At 46.0% G+C, this 23,477-nt stretch overlaps 1 protein-coding gene across 1 annotated transcript in view; it reads right to left on the bottom strand.

The window, feature by feature from the left end:
• Positions 1-23,477, bottom strand: part of PYROXD2 (pyridine nucleotide-disulphide oxidoreductase domain 2) — a 105,738-nt gene that overhangs the window by 36,189 nt on the left and 46,072 nt on the right. Inside the window, 3 exon segments of the mRNA XM_044297426.1 lie at positions 3,366-3,522; positions 10,692-10,764; positions 19,223-19,357. Coding sequence (XP_044153361.1) covers positions 3,366-3,522; positions 10,692-10,764; positions 19,223-19,357 — 365 coding nt within the window.

Below are 23,477 nucleotides of genomic sequence, written 5' to 3'. Positions count from 1 at the left end.
CCAGGCCACTCCAGCAGCCGTTCCCTGATGATGCGACCTCGATGAGCTGGCACATTGTCGCCCATGAAGATTAAATTAGGCCTGTGTTGTTCATGCAGTATTATGATGTTATTCAAGTAGTATGTGCATGTCCCTGTACCGTTCACAAAGTGTAGGGCAGTTCTGTATTGACTAGACACACCTGCCCACACTGTAACACCACCACCACCCAAGGCTCATCTGGTGACAACAGTGGCTGATGCATTGCGTTCTCCTTGATGTCTCCAACATTGTTGGCGGCCATCATTTCTGCTCAGAGTGAATCGACTTTCATCAGTGAACAGCACTGAGGCGCACTGTTTCCTCATCCAGCATAGATGCTCCCTGGCCCATGCAAGACGATAACGCCTTGGGTACCCTTGTGTCACGGAAGGTGTACAGAAAACTAGAAGACACAAAATGAAGATCCGACTGACTGGATCCAAAACTAAGGAACCATAGGGAAAGCCCTGCAACAGACCTGGCTCTCTCCCTAACTGCTCAGCCTATGCAAAAATCTCAATGGTAGATGATCGCATATCCTCGTTCCTCGACTGTATAACACCTGAACACCCTATAATAGTGGGGAGACACGACCACCGGCTCCCTACACTTGATACGGAGGGAGTCAGGGTCACCTGGGATTCAGCAAACAGGAAAACACAAATGAATGAACAAAACGTATCTGTAGAAGACTCAGTAGTAGCATCCAGCATGCACACACTCCAGGAAGTTTTATAAACCGCAAAGTGATGCAGTATGGGAAGAGATTTAAAGGGATGCAATCAGTGCAACTACATGACAGCTGAGAGAGGCTAACGAGATGAGAAAACGAAAGCAAAACAAAAGGAACCTCAAGCAGGAGGTTCTGAAGAACGTCTGACAGAGCTTCTCAGATGTCTGGTGGTGACAGTACCCCTCCTTCTACGAGTGGACTCCGGACACTCAGAGCCCACCTTCTCAGGATGGGACCTATGGAAAGCCCTGATGAGACGAGTGGCCTTAATGTCCGTCACTAGGACCCACATCCTCTCCTCAGGACCATAACCCTCCCAATGAACGAGGTACTGGAGAGAACCGCGGACAACACGAGAATCCACAATCCTAGAGACCTGAAATTCAAGATTACCATCAACCACAATCGGAGGAGGAGGCAAAGACGAGGGTACAATGGGTTGGACATAAGGTTTTAATAAGGACTTATGAAAAACATTATGGATCTTCCAAGTCTGAGGAAGATCAAGACGGTAGGCAACAGGATTGATGACGGACAAGATTTTGTAAGGCCCAATAAACTTAGGACCCAACTTCCAGGAGGGAACCTTCAATTTGATATTCTTAGTAGACAACCACACCAAATCACCAACATTCAGGTCCGGACCAGGCACACGTCTCATATCTGCCACACGCTTATATCTCTCACTCATGCTCTTTAGATTATCCTGAATCTTTTGCCAAATAGATGACAAAGACGAGGAGAATCTGTCCTCATCAGGTAAACCAGAAGACCCCTCTCCAGAGAATGTCCCAAACTGCGGATGAAACCCATATGCACCAAAAAATGGTGACTTATCAGAGGACTCCTGACGACGGTTATTTAAAGCAAACTCAGCAAGGGATAAAAAAGAACACCAATCCTCCTGATTCTCCGCCACAAAACAGCGCAGATATGTCTCCAGATTCTGATTGACGCGCTCCGTCTGGTCATTCGACTGCGGGTGGAAAGCAGAAGAGAATGACAACCGAACCCCCAAGCGAGAACAGAAAGCCTTCCAGAATCTGGAAACAAACTGCGTGCCACTATCAGAGACTATGTCTGAAGGAATACCATGCAATTTGACAATGTGATCAATAAATGCCTGCGCCAGCGTCTTAGCATTGGGCAAGCCAGGAAAAGGAATGAAATGCACCATTTTGCTAAAACAGTCCACCACCACCAGAATCACAGTCTTCCCCGAGGAACGAGGCAGGTCCGTAATGAAGTCCATGGACAGATGTGTCCAAGGACGGGAAGGAATGGGTAACGGAAGGAGAGGACCTGATGGCCGTGAATGAGGGACCTTGGCACGAGCGCAGGTCTCACAGGCTGCCACAAAACCCTCAACTGACTTACGAAGCGCTGGCCACCAGAATCTCCGAGCGATGAGATCCACTGTGGCTCTTGCCCCCGGGTGCCCAGCAAGGACAGTATCGTGGTGCTCCTTAAAAATCTTGTGTCTTAAAGCGAGAGGCACAAACAACCTCCCAGGAGGACAAAGATCAGGAGCCTCTGACTGGGCTACCTGAACCTCTGCCTCCAATTCAGGATAAAGAGCAGAGACCACCACCCCTTCAGCCAAAATGGGACCCGGGTCTTCAAAATTCCCACCTCCCGGAAAACAACATGACAGGGCATCCGGTCTTCCCCGGGCGGTTTATAATGTCACAGAAGGTGTACAGAAAACTAGAAGACACAAAATGAAGATCCGACTGACTGGATCCAAAACTAAGGAACCAAAGGGAAAGCCCTGCAACAGACCTGGCTCTCTCCCTAACTGCTCAGCCTATGCAAAAATCTCAATGGTAGATGATCGCATATCCTCGTTCCTCGACTGTTTAACACCTGAACACCTTATAATAGTGAGGGGACACGACCACCGGCTCCCTACACTTGATATGGAGGGAGTCAGGGTCACCTGGGATCCAGCAAACAGGAAAACACAAATGAATGAACAAAACTTATCTGTAGAAGACTCAGTAGTAGCATCCAGCATGCACACACTCCAGGAAGTTGTATAAACCGCAAAGTGATGCAGTATGGGAAGGGATTTAAAGGGATGCAATCAGTGCAACTACATGACAGCTGAGAGAGGCTAACGAGATGAGAAAACGAAAGCAAAACAAAAGGAACCTCAAGGAGGAGGTTCTGAAGAACGTCTGACAGAGCTTCTCAGATGTCTGGTGGTGACACCTTGCAGGTCGTCTAGCACGCAAACCACGCTGATGTAAATGCCTGGCCGGGAGAAGACTTCAATCAAGATGAACCCCGCCCCCAGCCAGAATCCAGGAAGTGAACGGCGCGCTGGCAGCAGGTAAGTATGAAAAGGCGAAGTGGGATAACGCCTTTAAGCTCCTTGTTGTGCAAAAAGTACTGAAATATTGAACAGTTGGACATGTGCATTCAGAAGTTTAGAGAAGGTCGCATTAAGTTCACCTGTAAAGGTTAGAGTGCATTTTAGGTTCATCCAGAAATTTTACCCACAAGCCAAATATCCCTAACTTTTTGTGAGTAGTATACAAGCTCAACGTAAGAATAAAATGGAATACATATACACCGACATACAAGATACATTATTAGTCAGCTTTACCGTTCAGACGGCCGCCCCTTGCTGGCATCGTCATGGGCCTTATCAATCATCTGCATGTTCTCGCTGTTCAGGTGGATGGAGCAGCGGTGATGGGGCAGTGGTTTGCCATCAGGAGTGTTTGGTATGGACAAGAAGTTTGGTAACCGATCTACAGCCACTAAAGCAGAGAGAAAACCTCGAGATCAGCACGATTCCTCTTTAAAGATAAAATCACATTTTCATTAGTGGGTTATATTATTTACTGTACATTGTATTTAGCGTGGATTACACATCTGTCATCATGATCAACCCTTTGTAGCCAGGCATATTGCCTGGTAGGGTTGACAATGCTGACTAAAAGATTACCTTTATTCTGTTTCGAAGGTTAAAGGGGTATACCGGTTATATAAAGCACAGGATAGGGGGAAACTATTAGATCAGTGGGAGTCCTACCATTGGAACCCCCACTGATCACAAGAGCAGCGGCCCCAACCCCATGGAGCCCACCGAAATGTGAATAGGGGATAACTTTATTTAAGCAGAATACCCCTTTTTCTATTTGCTGATTTATCATCCTTTATATATTTATGCAAATAAACTATTTGGAGCACCAAGCAGCTGGCTGTAGCACTAGGAGCACTGAACTCCCCTTTGATTGACAAGGTGAGACATCTTGTGTATCCTTGTGTTCTTGCCCCTATACCAAGCCAACAGAGTGAATTGGCGCTTTCGTAGTGGATCAGCAGCTGCTACCTGAGCTTGGGAAGCAGCAGCTAATTCACTCTGCAAGTGGATCTGATCCACTTGGAAAGCGAAAATTATCAGATCCACTGTGCAGGTGCCGAGTCACTGTGCCAACTCGGCGCTGGTGTGAGAACACAGGGCTAGACGAGATGTCTAGTCCTGTCAATTAAAGGGAAGAGGGGAGCATAGAGAGCACAAGGGAGCGGCGCTGTGCCACTAAAAACTAAATACTAAATCTTGTCCTTCTGTAGCCGTCAGCAGAGAGAGAAAACTCTTATATAGATAAGTAATCCATTGCCGGTTTACTGTTGCTATGAGGGAAAGATGTTATCTGAAGGGTAGTCCTCATGAAAATAGTAGGTATAGGATTAGGATAGCAGTAGCACAGCTCTATTGTTCTCCTCATAGGCCCAGATAAAGATACCCACCAACAAGGACTGCATTGATTACTGTAATGTGTGATGTTCTAATTGAGACACTACAAGGGGCTCCCTCTGGTCTCACTGATGGTCTGACTGAGAGAGTTAAAGGGGTTCTGCACCTTCATTTAACTGATGATCTATCCTCTGGATAGATCATCAGCTTCTGATCGGCGGGGGTCCGACACCCGGGAGCCCCGCCGATCAGCTGTTTGAGAAGGCAGCGGCGCTCCAGCAGCGCCGCGGCCTTCTCACTATTTACCGCCGGGCCGCCCGCCCACTGACGTCACGACTTGTATCAACTAGAGTGGGCGCGGCTAAGCTCTGTTCACTTGAATGGAGCTTAGCCGCGCCCACTCTAGTTGATACTAGTCGTGACGTCAGTGGGCGGGTGGCCCGGCGGTAAACAGTGAGAAGGCCGTGGCTCTGCTGGAGCGCCGCTGCCTTCTCAAACAGCTGATCAGCGGGGCTCCCGGGTGTCGGACCCCCGCCGATCAGAAGCTGATGATCTATCCAGAGGATAGATCATCAGTTAAATGAAGGTGCAGAACCCCTTTAAGTGAGGCTGTCTGCTCTGCTAAAAGTCCAAACAAAGAGGAAGTTAAAGAGCCAGAACAGGAAGTAGAATGGAGTGATTCAATCTAGAAAGCCATTCACTCATTTCTTATTAAATAAATAAATAAATTACATAAAATATTCATATATAAGCTGTTAACATGTTGTTGTTTTTTAATGGAAATGTCTCTTTAAAGGGAACAGGGCTGCAGTACCATTAACGGCCAGTACCCGGTGTACAGAGCTGTGCTGTTTCGGTGGCTATTGCTGAATGCAGCAGCCTGTCTAGATGACTGGTAGGGGGCTATGAGTTGGACCCCCACCAATCTGATATCAATATTACAGTCCTAGAGAACCCCTTTGAACACTCTTAAGGCTACATTCACATGACAAACGTTTTTAGAACCAAGTGAAACGGCCATCAAAAAATAGGACATGTCTGGGGAACTTTATTAATGCTGAGGGACACTATGGGGGACATTATTACTGCTTGGGGACAATCTGGGGGACATTATTAATGTTGGGGGCCACTATGGAGGATATTATTACTGCTAGGGGCCACTATGGGGGCAATATTAATGCTGAGGTTCTCTCTGGGGACATAATTATTGCTGAGGGCCACTCAGACATTTTTACTGCTTGGGGGCCACTTTGGGCAACATTATTATTGCTGCCGGCCACTTTGGGTGACATTATTACTGCTGGGGGCCACTCTTAGGGACTTTATTAATGCTGAGGGACATTCTGGGGAACATAATTACTGCTGGGGGCCACTCATGTAGACATTATTAATACTGGAGGCCACTCTGGGAGACATTACTACTGCTGGGGGCCACTCTGGGTCACATTATTAATGCTAGGGGCCACTCTGGGGGACATTATTACTGCTGGAGGTCACTCTGTGGATGTTATTACTGCCGGGGGCCACTATGGGGGGTGTTATTAATGCTGAGGGCTACTCTGGGGGATATTATTAATGATGGGGGCCACTATGGGGAACATTATTTCTGCTGGGGGTCACTCTGGTGGACTTTATTAATGCTGGGGCCACTCTGAGGGACATAATCAATGCAGGGAGACACTCTGGGGGACATTATTCCTACTGGGGGGACTCTTTGGGGGACATTATTCTTGCTGGGGGCACTACGGGGGACATTGTTACTACTGGGGGCCACTCTGGGAGACATTATTACTGCTGGGGCCACTCTGGGAGACATTATTACTGCTGGGGCAACTATAGGGTACATTATTAATGTTGGGTGTAAGGGCTCATGCACACGACAGTATTTCGCGTTCAGTATACTGCCCTTTTTTTTAGTTCAGTATGCGGTTCATATACTGAACCATTCATTTCAGCAAAAAAAACTGAAGTGTGTCCGTGTGCATTCCGTTTCAGTATTTCCGTATTTCCGTACTGTAAAAAGATAGAACATGTCCTATTCTTGTCCGCAAATCATGGCGCTTGGCTCCATTCAAGTCAATGGGTCCGCAAAAAAAAAAGGAACACATACGGAAATGCATCCGTATGTCTTCCGTATCCGTTCCGTTTTTGCGGAACCATCTATTGAAAATGTTATGCCCAGCCCAATTTTCTCTATGTAATTACTGTATACTGTATATGGCATACGGAAAAACGGAACGGAAAAACGGAAAGGAAACAAAAAACGGAACAACGGATCCGTAAAAAAACGGACCGCAAAACACTGAAAAAGCCATACGGTCGTGTGCATGAGCCCTTTTACTCTGGGGGACATTATGTATACTCCAGGGGTTGGGATTTAAATAAAAAAATATATATAATCATCCTTTTTTTAATAGTCACATTAAACAGCCAGAAAATAGATGCAAAAATGGTTAAAAAATGGCCATGAAAAAGTGAGTGTGTCCTTTTTTCATGGCCATTTTTTTCACTGTCATATGAATGTAGCATACAGTACTGCAACCGATGAAAACCATATGAAGATCCTTCCCTAGATTATAGCCCAGAAATCCCATGAATGTACCAGGTGCCTCGTGAAGGACGTCTCAGGACGCCTAAATAAATCCCTTCATGTAGAATCATCAAGTAAACAATGAAGATTGAAACCTCCATATCGGCTGACACTGCGGCTTCCACAGCTCATTCACTGCCGTAATCCAAACAATGCAGTGATTACTTTTTAATAGTGGGAGAAAATGCATTCAGATTGAGGGATTTCAGCATATTTCACCAAGGACTTCATTGCTCAGCATATTCATACAAGCAAAAATAACCCAGCGGCAAAAGGAGAAGCTATTACAGATTGTCCTATTCAGCCATTGTGGATGAAACGCGGAGCAGGTGCCGATATACAGTCAGGTCCATAAATATTGGGACATCGACACAATTTTTACATTTCTGGCTCTATACACCACCATAATAGATTTGAAATGAGACGAACAAGATGTGCTTTACCTGCAGACTGTCAGCTTTAATTTGGGGGTATTTACATCCAAATCAGGTGAACGGTGCAGGAATTACAACAGTTTGCATATGTGCCTCCCACTTGTTAAGGGACCAAAAGTAATGGGACAGAATAATAATCATAAATCAAACTTTCACTTTTTAATACTTGGTTGCAAATCCTTTGCAGTCAATTACAGCCTGAAGTCTGGAACGCATAGACATCACCAGACGCTGGGTTCCATCCCTGGTGATGCTCTGCCAGGCCTCTACTGCAACTGTCTTCAGTTCCTGCTTGTTCTTGGGGCATTTTCCCTCCAGTTTTGTCTTCAGCAAGTGAAATGCAGCTCAATCGGATTCAGCTCCGGTGACTGACTTGGCCATTGCAGAACATTCCACTTCTTTCCCATAAAAAAACTCTTTGGTTGCTTTTGCAGTATGCTTTGGGTCATTGTCCATCTGCACTGTGAAGCGCCGTCCAATGAGTTCTGAAGCATTTGGCTGAATATGAGCAGATAATATTGCCCGAAACACTTCAGAATTCATCCTGCTGCTTTTGTCAGCAGTCACATCATCAATAAATACAAGAGAACCAGTTCCATTGGCAGCCATACATGCCCACGCCATGACACTACCACCACCATGCTTCACTGATGAGGTGGTATGCTTAGGATAATGAGCAGTTTCTTTCCTTCTCCATACTCTTCTCTTCCCATCACTCTGGTACAAGTTGATCTTGGTCTCATCTGTCCATAGGATGTTGTTCCAGAACTGTAAAGGCTTTTTTAGATGTTGTTTGGCAAACTCTAATCTGGCCTTCCTGCTTTTGAGGCTCACCAATGGTTTACATCTTGTGGTGAACCCTCTGTAGTCACTCTGGTGAAGTCTTCTCTTGATTGCTGATTTGACACACATACACCTACCTCCGGGAGAGTGCTCTTGATCTGGCCAACTGTTGTGAAGGGTGTTTTCTTCACCAGGGAAAGAATTATTTGGTCATCCACCATAGTTGTTTTCCGTGGTCTTCCGGATCTTTTGGTGTTGCTGAGCTCACCGGTGCGTTCCTTCTTTTTAAGAAAGTTCCAAGCAGTTGTTTTGGCCAGGCCTAATGTTTTTGCTATCTCTCTGATGGGTTTGTTGTGTTTTTTCAGCCTAATGATAGCTTGCTTCACTGATAGTGACAGCTCTTTGGATCTCACCTTGAGAGTTGACAGCAACAGATTCCAAATACAAACAGCAGACTTGAAATGAACTCTGGACCTTTTATCTGCTCATTGTAATTGGGATAATGAGGGAATAACACACACCTGGCCATGGAACAGCTGAGAAGCCAATTGTCCCATTACTTTTGGTCCCTTAACAAGTGGGAGGCACATATGCAAACTGTTGTAATTCCTACACCGTTCACCTGATTTGGATGTAAATCCCCTCAAATTAAAGTTGACAGTCTGCAGGTAAAGCACATCTTGTTTGTTTTATTTCAAATCCATTGTGGTGGTGTATAGAGCCAAAAATGTTAGAATTGTGTCCATGTCCCAATATTTATGGACCTGACTGTACATGAGCAGTGTAACATATTAGCTTTTTTCTGGAAACGAAAGTAGATCTTTTTCTTCAAATCCCGGACAAGCCCCCAAATTGGATAACTGTATCCAAATATCCCGCCTTATAAGCCAGCAGGATAATATTGGGGCTGGTTTTGCTGTACTATTAGTCAAAATAACACAAAAATGTGTGCTGTTTGGGTAAAAGGAGTAAATAACCCGAAGGCTAGGTTCACACCTGAGCGTTTAACAGCGCGTTTCTACGCGATGTAAAACGCTCAACAGGCAAAAACCAATGTTTCCCTATGGGCATGGTTCTCACCTGAGCGTTTTACAGCACGTACGAACGCGCTGTAAAATACCCTACGACCCAAGAAGTACAGGAGCTTCTTTAGGGGGTATTGTCGCGCGTATTGTAGCAGTTTTTCATTAGATGCCTCTGTGGTTAATCACACAAATGCGCGTACTACGAGCATTTCCAAAATACAAAAACGCACCAAAATATGCCTCAAAAACGCCCGATAAAAATGCCTGTAAAAAGCGCTTATCGAAGCCATATCTTTTCTAAAACTGTCTTTGTTTCCCATAGCAACCAATCACAGTTCAGCTTTCATTTCATAGTTTGCTCTTGAGAAGTGAAAGCTGCGCTCTAATTGGCTGCTATGGGCGACACAGACAGGTTCTCTTTAGACAGTTTTTATAAGTCTCATGCCCCATACCTTTAGTGTTATTGGCATCATCACAAGACAGCCCAGGGGGCTTTTCTTAAAGGGGTTGTCTCTCACTTCAGCAAATGGCATTTATCATGTAGAGAACGTTAATACAAGGCACTTACTTGTGTTTTATGATTTTCCATATTGCTTCCTTGCTGGCTTGATTCATTTTTCCATCACATTATACACTGCTTGTTTCTATGGTTAAGACCACCCTGGAATCCAGCAGCTGTGGACGTGCTTGCACACTATAGGAAAAGGCTGTGGCCTCTCTGGTAGCCAGGACATATAGTACGCAAGCACGACCACCAAATTGCAGGACGCAAACGGACGACATCCGTGTTTTGCGGATCCGCAAAACACAAAACGGTCGTATGCATGAGGCCTTTAAGGGATGAAATCAGGAGCAAGTCCACTGTGAAATCTGCACGTAATGCATGTGAATTTCACAGCGGATTTGCAGTGGATCCGCAGCCAAATACGCCCCCAAAATCCACAGCAGAGATATCCGCCCCGCGTGCAGGTAATCTAATAACACTAGTGCCCTCGTATGGGGAACAGGGTCATTTTGACCCGCCAAACATCAGGATTTTAATACGACTGTTACCTCTATGCTCCTGTGGCCATAATTACTGACCGTCTATGCATGTGAATGACCCCCGTTTGCATCATGACGCCATTACACGCACACTGAAATCCTACTGACCTGAGTGATCGCAGCGACTCCGTGTAAACGTATCTATCAGCGTTTCACAGCGTAGATATTTCTAAGATCTTTTACAGAATTATAGCTTTTCTGGGTCCATAAACATAAGCTGCCATCGTCTAGTATTCCGCTATTCCCTGCGCCACACATTATCCCGCCATGCCTTAGATTAGATCATTAGCACGAGAGTAAATATATTTCCTTTTCTTAGCTAATTGCTGTAATTGAGTCTCAGTAAACCTACCATTTATTTTGGTAACTGGGGACTTGGCATCAAACTGAGAAATCATTGTTATAAAATCCTCCGGCAATCGCTCCTAAAATGGAAAAAGAAAACACAAAACATCCATTCACATAATAGTAAAAAACAAACACCAGGACAGACACAGGATCATTTAGAATTTTAAAGAGGACCTGTCACCACAAAATGCAGTTCAATCCGGGAGCGCCATGTTATAGAGCAGGAGGAGCTGAGCAGATTGATATTATGTTATTGTAGGAATAAATTCTGTAAAACCTGTAATTTATACATTTATATCTTTGCTAATTCCACTTCCCGTGAACAGCTATCGGTACGCACACAATGCTATCCATCACTGATATCCCCTTCCTCCGGTACCAATAGCTGCTCACATGAGGTGACAAAAGAAAAGATATAAATGTATAAATGACAGTTTTTACTGAATGTGCTGTCAGATTGCATTGCATTTTGTGGTGACAGGTCCTCTTTAAAGAAAGTTAAGAAAACATGCACAAACTTTTTTCAATGTTTTCAATAATATTTATTACAAATTTTCGGATCCGCAAAACACATGCGGACGTCTGAATGGAGCCTTACAGGGGGGTGATCAATGACAGAGGGGTGATCACCCATATAGACTCCCTGATCACCTCCGTCATTGATCACCCCCCTGTAAGGCTCCATTCAGACGTCCGTATGATTTTTTACGGATCCACGGATACATGGATCGGATCCGCAAAACACATGCAGACGTCTGAATGGAGCCTTACAGGGGGGTGATCAATGACAGAGGGGTGATCACCCATATAGACTCCCTGATCACCTCCGTCATTGATCACCCCCCTGTAAGACTCCATTCAGACATCCGCATGTGTTTTGCGGATCCGATCCATGTATCAGTTGATCCGTAAAAATCATACGGACGTCTGAATGGAGCCTTACAGGGGGGTGATCAATGACGGAGGTGATCAGGGAGTCTATATGGGTGATCACCCCTCTGTCATTGATCACCCCCCTGTAAGGCTCCATTCAGACATCCGCATGTGTTTTGCGGATCCGATCCATGTATCAGTGGATTCGTAAAAATCATACGGACCTCTGAATGGAGCCTTACAGGGGGGTGATCAATGACAGGGGGGTGATCAATGACAGGGGGGTGATCAGGGAGTCTATATGGGGTGATTAGGGGTGATCAGTGGTTCATAAGGGGTTAATAAGTGACCGGGGGGGGTAGTGTAGTGTAGTGTAGTGGTGTTTTGTGGTACTTTACACAGCTACCTGTGTCCTCTGGTGGTCGATCCAAACAAAAGGGACCACCAGAGGACCAGGTAGCAGGTATATTAGACGCTGTTATCAAAACAGCATCTAATATACCTGTTAGGGGTTAAAAAAAATCACATCTCCAGCCTACCAGCGAGCGATCGCCGCTGGCAGGCTGGAGATCCACTCGCTTACCTTCCGTTCCTGTGAGCGCGCGCGCCTGTGTGCGCGCGTTCACAGGAAATCTCGCGTCTCGCGAGATGACGCGTATATGCGTCGCTGTGCGCAGCGCTGCCACCCCTGGACCGCACATCTGCGTTAGGCGGTCCGGAGGTGGTTAATAAAATAAAAACCTGCACCCCTTAAAAAAAATCACTTTCCATCTGCACCAAAAAGAAAAAAAATCCAAATCCCCATCAATAAAATGAACAAATCCTGCACCCCCCCTTAATTACACCCTCTCTTCTCCCCTTAATTACACCCCCTCCCTTAATAACACCCCCCTTAATTACACCCCCCCTTAATTACACCCCCCCTTAATTACACCCCCTCCCTCCCCACCTTAATTACACGGTACACCCCCCCTTAATTACACAATTATTTACTTTACTCACATTTATTTTGATGATGCCCGTCCGACCGCTGGTGTAATGGATCCTTCCGCTTCTGATCCGTGAAGGCGGCGCGGCGTCAGCGTCGTGACGTCACGTCATGTTGCGCGCCGCCGCAATAATCCTGATTCCTTCCACCGAAGCCGGCGCCTGGCGGAGTCGCGGTCGCGGCGGCGGTGCAGCAGTGGATGGAGCTGGGGAGCAGTGGATGGAGCCGGGGTGACTCCGTCATGGCACCCCCCTTGTGAGTGGCACCCGGGGCGGCCCGCCCCCCCCTTGGTACGCCACTGGCTCCAATGTCACTAGACAGGACTAGTCATCTTTATAGAGACAATACTAGTTAATATCATAGAGACAGTACTAGTCAGCTTCAAGGAGACAATACTAATCAACATCATAGAGACAGTACTAGTCAGCTTCAAGGAGACAATACTGATCAACATCATAGAGACAGTACTAGTCAACATCATAGAGACAGTGCTAGTCAGCTTCATAGAGACAGTACTAATCAATATCATAGAGACAGTACTTATCAACATCATAGAGAGTACTATTCGGCTTCATAGAGACAGGAGTAGTCAACATCATACAGACAGTACTAATTAACATCATAGAGACAGCACTAGTCAGATTCATAGAGACAGTACTAATCAAAATCATAGAGACAGCACTAGTTAACATCATATAGAGTGCTATTCGGCTTCATAGAGACAGCACTAGTCAACATCATAGAGAAAGTACTAGTTGTCTTTATAGAGACAATACTAGTCAACTTCATATAGACAGCACTTGTCAACATTACAGAGACAGCACCAGTCAACATCAGAGACAGCACTAGTAAACATCATAGAGACAATTACTTCACAGCTTCATAGAGACAGCACCCATCAACACCATAAAGACAGTACTAGTCGGCTTCATAGAGACAGCAATAGTCAACATCATAAAGAGAGTACTATTCAAATCATGGAGACAGTACTAGTCAGCTTCATAGAGAAAGCACTAGTTAACATCATATAGAGTACTAATCAGCTTCATAGAGGACAGTACTAGTGGGCTTCATACAGACAGCACTTGTCAACATAATAGAGACAAGTACTTCACAGCACCATAAAGACAGTACTAGTTGGCTTCATACAATACAGCACAAGTCAACATCATAGAGACAGAACTAGACAGCTTCATAGAGACAGTACTAGTCGGCTTCATAGAGACAGCAATAGTCAACATCATAGAGACAGCACTAGTTAACATCATATAGGGTACTAATCAGCTTCAGAGACAGCACTAGTCTCTTTAGTGACAGTTCAGAAAATTGTGAGATGCACTGCGTCCAGTACCGTCATGTTTCTATGAGCTCTTATATAAGGAGAATATTTTGCGCAGATATTGTTCTCATCATTCATTAGATGAAGCCTCTGACGTCATTATCAGGACGCTCCCAGCGACAGAGCGACGCTCCCAAGAGAGAGATCTGCTGCCTGCGCCATTCTGCTCTTATATCATTGCTCTCAATAAAAGACACTTAAAATTTAATATTTCTCCTTATTCCTTTACACTAGAAAATGTTACATTCAGAATCTAATGCAAACCGACTCCTCAACCCCTGTCATATCCTGACTGCCCATTAAAGAGGTCTTCATACTGAAAGCACAGCCCGTTACACTTTCCTAAACACCCAAATACAACAAAATAAAGAATATCGCCAAATGTACAGATGTAGCAATCCTCATCTTCAATCTTAACGCATTGAGTAAACAATGGCAAGAAACTTTTCATTGACTTTTCAATAGCTTTCAATGGCTTTTGTGACATGATATCACACTTGGGTTTAGAACTGTAGCCATACATTCAAAATAGGGGTTAGGAGATATTTATCAAAGGCTATGTACAACTTTGAGGGCATTTTAATGATTTTGGGCTAAAAATATTTTTTTTCAATTGCTTTTTATTAAAAACATACAGCCGTTCTGTCACAAAGGGTTAACTGTTAAAGGGAACCTGTCATCAACTTTATGCTGACCTCACCGAGGGCAGCATATAATAGTGACAGAAATGCTGATGTCAGCGGTGTGTCACTCATGAGCAAAAAGTAAGTGGTTGCTGAGAACCAGCATCATAATCATTGCAGCCCGAGCCTTGAAAAGAGTCACTTCTACCTGAGAAGAGTCCTGGTTATTATAATCTCCTGCTCTCTCACCCATCTGCTGATGATTGGCAGTTCTCTCCTAGAGAGAGAGGGAGAAAACTAGGTATTAGACGGTCAGTCATCAGCAGGTGGCAGGAGAGTAGGAAGTCATGAATAACCAGGACTCTTCTCAGGTGGCCGGGACTCTTTTCCTGGCCCAGTCTGCAATGATTGTGATGTTGGTTCTCGGCAACCACTTACTTTTAACTTTTAAATGACAGAACTCTGAAATCAACTCACCTGTCTCTACTTTATTCTGCCGTCAGTATGGGCAGCATAAAGTTGATGACAGGTTCCCTTTAAGCCTGTATTACACCTGCATTCCTATGAACGCTCGTTAGCGATCATCTTGCAGTGTAATACTGCCACCGATCCCAATATAATTTTTTTTTTTGCTTTGAAAAAACTACCATTTGCAGGAGCCAGATCATGGTGTCTAATTACAATCTGCCCCTGGCAAACCGCTATACAGCATGAGTAATGAGTGATGGCATAGCGATCGCTCCTCCCCATGCTGCGGAGGAGATCACTTCATGTAATAGCTAGTGAGCAGACGATTGCCAGAAAGGAACGCTTCCCTCCCGACAATCGTCTGCCACATACAGCCTTAAAGGGGTTATCCGATGTCTCCAACTGCCCCCCATGTGCCGGGCCTCTCACAGGTAATATACTTATCCCGCTCCCTGTGCCGCTCCTGGTCCCCGCACCGCCGCTGCTGCTTCTCCCTGTACACAGATGAAAACATCCGGTGTCGGGGTAAAGCAGCCAATGGCAGGCGGGGACGAGCCTCACTAGCATTGCGGGGGAGCGGGGTAAGGCCTCTTTCACACGGGCGTCGCGTGTGAGGGCCGGACAAGATGCGGGTGCGTTGCGGGAAAATGCTAGTTTTTTCCGTGTGAGTGCAAAGCGTTTTAATGCGATTTGCACGCGCGTGAGAAAAATCGGCATGTTTGGTACCCAGACCCAAACCCGGACTTCCTTACAGAAGTTCGGGTTTGGGTTAGGTGTTCTGTAGATTTTATTATTTTCCCTTATAACATGGTTATAAGGGAAAATAATAACATTCTTAATACAGAATGCTAAGTAAATTAGGGATGGAGGGGTTAAAAAAATAAATAAAAACAAATTAAACTCACCTCATCCACTTGTTTGCGCAGCCCGGCTTGTCATCTTTCTTCTTCTTTGAGGACCTGGGAGAAAAGGACCTTTGGTGATGTAACTGCGCTCATCACATGGTCCATCACCATGGTGATGGACCATGTGATGAGCACAGTGAAGTCACCAAAGGTCCTTTTCTCCCAGGTCCTCAAAGAAGAAGAAAGAAGATAAGCCGGGCTGCGCAAACAAGTGGATGAGGTGATTTTTTTTAACCCCTCTATCCCTAATTTACTTAGCATTCTGTATTAAGAATGCTATTATTGTCCCTTATAACCATGTTATAAGGGAAAATAATAAAGATCGGGTCTCCATCCCGATCGTCACCTAGCAACCCTGTGTAGAAATCGTACCGCATCCACACTTGCTTGCGGATGCTTGCGATTTTTACGCAGCCCCAGTAACTTAAAAGCGCACAATATAGAGCTTGCTGCGATTTTCACGCAACGTACAAGTGATGCGTGAAAATCACCGCTCATCTGCACAGCCCCATTGAAGTGAATGGGTCCGGATTGAGTGTGGGTGCAATGCGTTCACCTCACACATTGCACCCGTGCAGAATTCTCGCCCGTGTGAAAGGGGCCTAAGTATATTACTTGTGAGGGGCCCAGCACATGTTGGGGGGCTGTTGGAGACATTGGATAAGCCCTGTAAACGTGTTGTCTCACTTCTACTTCTTCTTAAAGAAAGTTAATAAAAGGCACTTACTAATGTATCATGGTTGCTTCCTTTGCTGGCTGGATTCCTTTTTTCATATTATTATACACTGCTCGTTTCCATGGTTATGACCACCCTGCAATTCAGCAGCAGTGGTCGTACTTACACACTATAGGAAAAAACGTCGGCCTCTCTGGTGGCCAAGACCGTAGAAGCACACATAGGCTAGCGCTTTGAGACAACCTCTAAGTTTAGTTGCGTGAATTGTACTTTCACTTACACTTTGTGCCGATCATATAATAAGCCTTATCTTTATATTGCTTTAAGGTCATGAACTGTTATTTAAGACACATTCTTATCAGTAAGATTGAGCTATAATGAGCATTTATAAGGTCAGAGATCAGAGATAAGGAGCCATCAGTTGAGCTGCCTGATGGAAAAGATTAAAATCACAGCCTCATTCTATGGAATCTCAAGGCTGTACGCAGAAAAGGGCTCAAAATGTTTAATAAAGACCAACTGAATTTTTTTTTTTTTAAGTAAAATCAGTACAATATAATAATAAAAAAATTGCCCCCGAGGTTTATATAGCCTTTAAGTGTGAACTGTGCCTTACAGGTTAGAAGCTGGCGAAAGAGTAATGGAATGGGGGTCAACTCGAGGGAGAAACACCATGTCCTTCTCTCCTAGGGGGCACCATGATGTGGGAGGGTCATTTGATCTATGCTGTGGGTCCACCTCCAGTTCAAACCACATTATGGTCACCTCCATGGCCAGCATCAATGTCATGTTAACCCTTTGCATTTTGCTATAGGTTGCCTCTTTAGTAACATTATTGTAATTATAATTGCTACTAGACATTTTCAGAAACAGGGGCAATCAGGCCTTAAAGAGGACCTTTCACCAGTCCTGAAATGTCTGGTTTATTAGCTTCATACATTCCCCATGTAACAACACTTCTGGAGCCTCTATTCTTATGGCTCTATGTTGTGTCATTCCTTTATTATTTCTACTAGAAGTCATAAATGAATTGCTAGCAGTCTGCAGTAAGGGTACAGAGGGGCGGTAACCAGTGGGAGGTGTGTCCCTGCACAGTCTCGCTCTATCCAATCAGTGCTGCCATTGTCAGACTGTGCAGGGACACACCTCCAACTGGTTACCACCCCTCTGTACCCTTACTGCAGACTGCTAGCCATTCATTTATGACTTCTAGTAGAAAAAAAAAAAAGGAATGACACAACATAGAGCCATAAAAATAGATGTCCCAGAAATGTTATTACATGGGGAATGCATAAAGCTATTAAAGCAGACATGTCAGGAGAGGGGACGGGTCTTCTTTAATGAATTGTGGACTACTGAGCTGTAATTAAGATGTGTATAAAATTTACTTGCAATGTTAGAAACCCTCTAGGGGGACAATTAAAACTGGAATATAAAATGTGCTGCTATCACATTTCAGAGGAGTCTCATCATTGTTTCTCCGCTTAGGGCTGTTTCACACGAGCGGATGCCGTGCGTGACATCCGCTCCGTGAAAGAGTGCCAAGACCCGATGCAGACTGCAGAGGCACGGAGCAGTAACATGACTGTTAATGCTCCGTGCCTCTCTGTGATCTCTTTACTACGAAATCACAGTTGTCACTGTGATTTCGTAGTAAAGAGATCACAGAGAGGCACGGAGCATTATCAGTCATGTTACTGCTCCGTACCTCTGCAGTCTGCATCGGGTCTTGGCACTCTTTCACGGAGCGGATGTCACGCACGGCATCCGCTCGTGTGAAACAGCCCTCAGTCTTCTGCTTCAGGTCTTGTTAAATTTAGGAAACAAGTATCAGGTTATCTGATCCTATGGACAATCTAGTGACTGGGACAGGCAATGGCCCTCATGGGTAACAAACTCTTGCACTACAGGTCCACACTTTGTGCCTGGAGCTACATAAAGGAAATTGCACGACGGTATGACTGTATTATTTAGGCACTGTATGATGTTTTTTATTTTTTGGGGGGGGACTGTATGACTTATTTTGCATTATTTGGGAACTGTATGATTGTATTGTTTAGGTAATGCATGATTTTATTATTTAGCTAATCCATAACTGTATTATGTAGGCACTTTATGACTGCAATATTTACAAACTATATGACTGTATTATGTAGGCATTGTATGGTTGTATTATCTGGGCACAGTATGATTGTATTATTTAGGCATGGTATGACTGTATTATGTGGGCACTGTATGACTGTACTATTTAGGAACGCTATGTATTGTTTGGTTACTGTATGATAAATGATGAGAAGGGTGTCAACAAAATGTACAACACAAAGCACCAAAGCCCCTGTCGTTGACAAAGACGTGCATGCTATAGAGGCTGACCATGCCGCTACTATGGGGCCCAGGAGATAAAAGGGCACTTAGCTCGGGCTGACCCTTTCTCCCTGTCTGATGGGATGTATGGAGAAATGGCCAGAGTGCCGAGCCCCCAATCTGCCCGATAATTATATGAGGGATTGCAACAAGTCCAGTTATGTTAGGTTGTTGTGGTGTGAACCAGCAATGTGGGGTCTTCTCTGATCCATCTATACCCCTGCCCAGTGATTATTAAATGATATGTACTGTTATCACGTGGAATCCTGTAAAGCAGTGCTCTGCAATTGGTGGCTTACCTTCGGAGTCATACTTAGAAATGTGTGGTGAGGTGTTGCATTGGACAGGACCAGTCTGCTCCGTATTTCTGTTCCATCCTGCAGGACCACACCAGTAGCGTTCCCTTTGTCATCCACCAGGATCTGTTGCACTGTCTATACATATACAAAAATACATAAAATAGTAAATGCTTCAAAAACCTTGAATCTCACCACATCTTAAAGGGGGTGCAAAGAAAAAAAAACATATGGTATATATATTAAAGGGGTTGTAAGACATATCTGTCCACAGGTAGTGTGTGGTACTGCAACTTAGTCTCATTCACTTTAGTGGAGCTAAGCTGCAATACCCGACACAACCCACTAACAGGGGTTACGCTGTTTCTGGAAGACAGCAGCCAAGTTTTTTTCTAATTTTAAGCTAACCTTTTAAATGTTTTTATTCCAGACTGTGAGCTTTACTGACTACTACAGATACTATCAAAGGAAATACGGTATCTAGGTATGTCCCTGCCAGGACCTTCCTTCCTGATATGTCCCTGCCAGGACCTTCCTTCCTGATATCACCATTAGACTACATTTTCCCTCAATTTGTGGTCTTTTGAATCTGTCTCTGTATTTTGGTCTGAAATGTTGCATGACCCTATTTTTGTGCCGCGTCCGACACATAGGAGTGCCGAGGGTACGGCGGGGGCTTCGGCCCCCAACAAACTTTCCGACATTTATGCGTAAATGTTTTCAAATAACTACTCCAGCCAGATGCTGGTCTACTTTTTTAACCAGGGACATGGACTGCTGAGGGTGCACCTAGGGGCACGCCTTGTCCTAAATTAGGTGCATCTTCTGCCAGCGCAAAAGTGGAAACAAAGACCGGTGTAAAAGCCGGTCTTTGTAAATGAACCTATTGACTGATTTATGTGGGAATTTTCTAAACTTTGGAGAAAAAAAGGCTTGTGAAGTCCACAGCACTTGGCTACACTTAGAGTGGATACATTTAGGACTCTTAATGATTATCTCCCATCCATAAAGCCTCGGAACGCCGCAGACACTACTAACTGCTCCAGTTATTATTCTTTGCTCATCGGCCCCCACCAGTAACATCTTCTAGACCAGCGGTTCTCAACCTAGGGGTCGCGACCCCTTTGGGGGTCGATCGGCCCTTTCCGGGGGCCGTCTGAGGCTTCCTATTAGGGCTGCACGATTGTAGCGTTACATTACCCTACTTCGTGAGATTTCCCTACCTCCTGACTTCCCGTCGCACTGCTAATGACGTGAGGAGGCATTCCTGAGTTTTGACGATCTGCGCATGCGCAAACCGACAGTTTATGGAAAATCTCAGCAGGGTTCAGCCTCACACAGGGACACTGCACATGCACCGGAGTTAGCCGCGCTTGCGCACTGGGCCGTAATATTTCCCTACTAAGGCTCTCCTGCGCATGCGCAGTGTCCCGGTTAAAGCTGAACTCCGCTGAGATTTTCCATAAACTGTCGGTTTGCGCATGCGCAGATCGTCAAAACTCAGGAACGCCTCCTCACGTCATTAGCAGTGCGACAGGAAGTCAGGAGGTAGGGAAATCTCACGAGGTAGGGTAGTATAACGCTACAAATAGGAGAGAGATTGTTTCACACAGGAGTAACATACTTTACACGCAAAGACAGTTATGTGCGCAGTTTAGGACACATGAGGGGACACATAGGGCGACCAGCATAAGATGCTATATGTCTTATGCTGGCCCCCCTCATGGCCCTATGTGTCCTAGCACACATCCCCTATAACAGCGTACTCCACAGATCCACCCCATAACAGCGCCATCCACAGGTCCCCCATAACAGCGTCCTCCACAGGTCCCCCATAACAGCGTCCTCCACAGATCCCCCATAACAGCGTCCTCCACAGATCCCCCATAACAGCGTCCTCCACAGATCCCCCATAACAGCGTCCTCCACAGATCCCCCATAACAGCGTCCTCCACAGATCCCCCATAACAGCGTCCTCCACAGATCCCCCACAACACAGCGCCCTCCACAGATCCCCCACAACACAGCGCCCTCCACAGATCCCCCATAACAGCGTCCTCCACAGATCCCCCATAACAGCGTCCTCCACAGATCCCCCATAACAGCGTCCTCCACAGATCCCCCATAACAGCGCCCTCCACAGATCCCCCACAACACAGCGCCCTCCACAGATCCCCCACAACACAGCGCCCTCCACAGATCCCCCATAACAGCGTCCTCCACAGATCCCCCATAACAGCGTCCTCCACAGATCCCCCATAACAGCGTCCTCCACAGATCCCCCATAACAGCGTCCTCCACACAGATCCCCCATAACAGCGCCCTCCACAGATCCCCCACAACACAGCGCCCTCCACAGATCCCCCACAACACAGCGCCCTCCACAGATGCCCCATATAACAGCGTCCTCCACAGATGCCCCATATAACAGCGTCCTCCACAGATCCCCCACAACACAGCGCCCTCCACAGATCCCCCACATAACAGCGTCCTCCACAGATCCTCCACAACACAGCGCCCTCCACAGATCCCCCACATAACAGCGTCCTCCACAGATCCCCCATATAACAGCGTCCTCCACAGATCCCCCATATAACAGCGTCCTCCACAGATCCCCCACAACACAGCGCCCTCCACAGATCCCCCACATAACAGCGTCCTCCACAGATCCCCCACAACACAGCGCCCTCCACAGATCCTCCACAACACAGCGCCCTCCACAGATCCCCCACAACACAGCACCATCCACAGATCCCCCACAACACAGCGCCATCCACAGATCCCCCACAACACAGCGCCATCCACAGATCCCCCACAACACAGCGCCCTCCACAGATCCCACACAACACAGCGTCCTCCACAGATCCCCCATATAACAGCGCCATCCACAGATCCCCCACAACACAGCGTCCTCCACAGATCCCCCACAACACAGCACCATCCACAGATCCCCCACAACACAGCGCCATCCACAGATCCCCCACAACACAGCGCCATCCACAGATCCCCCACAACACAGCGCCCTCCACAGATCCCACACAACACAGCGTCCTCCACAGATCCCCCACAACACAGCGCCATCCACAGATCCCCCACAACACAGCGTCCTCCACAGATCCCCCACAACACTGCGCCCTTCACAGATCCCCCACAACACAGCGCCATCCACAGATCCCCCACAACACAGCGCCATCCACAGATCCCCCACAACACAGCGCCATCCACAGATCCCCCACAACACAGCGCCATCCACAGATCCCCACAACACAGCGCCATCCACAGATCCCCCACAACACAGCGCCAATTACAGAACTACCTAACACCTTGTAATAGACTGGCATACATCCTGCATATCAGATATTTACATTACAATTCATAACAGTAGCAAAATTAGTTATGACGTAGCAAGGAAAAAAATGTAATGGTTGGGGGTCACCACAACATGAGGAACTGTATTAAGGGGTCACGGCTTTAGAAAGGTTGAGAACCACTGCTCTAGATGGAGGCCTGCAGGTGCTTGCTGAGCTTTACTGTGTCAGCAATGGGAAGAGGAAGTCATTAGTCAGACTATAATAAAAATAACATCACTTGACCAAAGAGGACTTTACATAGTCAAAAAAAAAAAAAAAAAAACAACAGATGCAACAGGCCCACATGTATGCTCTACTTCTGCAAATCGTGTTTCATGTGGGAGTAGATTTTTAGTATGTGAACAAGCCTCGTTTTAGCAAACTCGTTTTCTAAAGTCCATTCCAGAGGGCCATAATATGTCACGTATTACATCACAGTATTATGTATGACCCCATGAGGTTCTACTGAACCAAACTAGCTTACCACAGAACCCTATGGTGATCTAAGCTTATGTTTGTATCTCATTTGGGGTTTTCGAATGACGAAACCTGTTAGGCCTCATGCACACGACCGTTGTTTTGGTCCACATCCGAGCCACCGTTTTTGCAGCTCGGATGCGAACCCATTCACTTCAATGGGGCCGCAAAAGATGTGGACAGCACTCCGTGTGCTGTCCGCATCCGTTGCACCGTTCCGTGGCACCACAAAAAAAAATATAGCATGTCCTATTCTTGTCCGTTTTGCGGACAAGAATAGGCATGTCTACAATGGGCCGCTCGTTCCGTTCTGCAAATTGCGGAAGGCACACGGGCGGCTTCCGTTTTTTGCGGATCAGCGGTTTGCGGACCGCAAAAAACAGCACGGTCGTGTGCATGTAGCCTAACTCTGTGCATGTGGCCATCCTGTA

This window comes from Bufo gargarizans, chromosome 6, assembly GCF_014858855.1.
Source record: "Bufo gargarizans isolate SCDJY-AF-19 chromosome 6, ASM1485885v1, whole genome shotgun sequence".
Classification (NCBI taxonomy): domain Eukaryota; kingdom Metazoa; phylum Chordata; class Amphibia; order Anura; family Bufonidae; genus Bufo; species Bufo gargarizans.
This window is presented reverse-complemented; position numbering and strand designations above follow the sequence as displayed.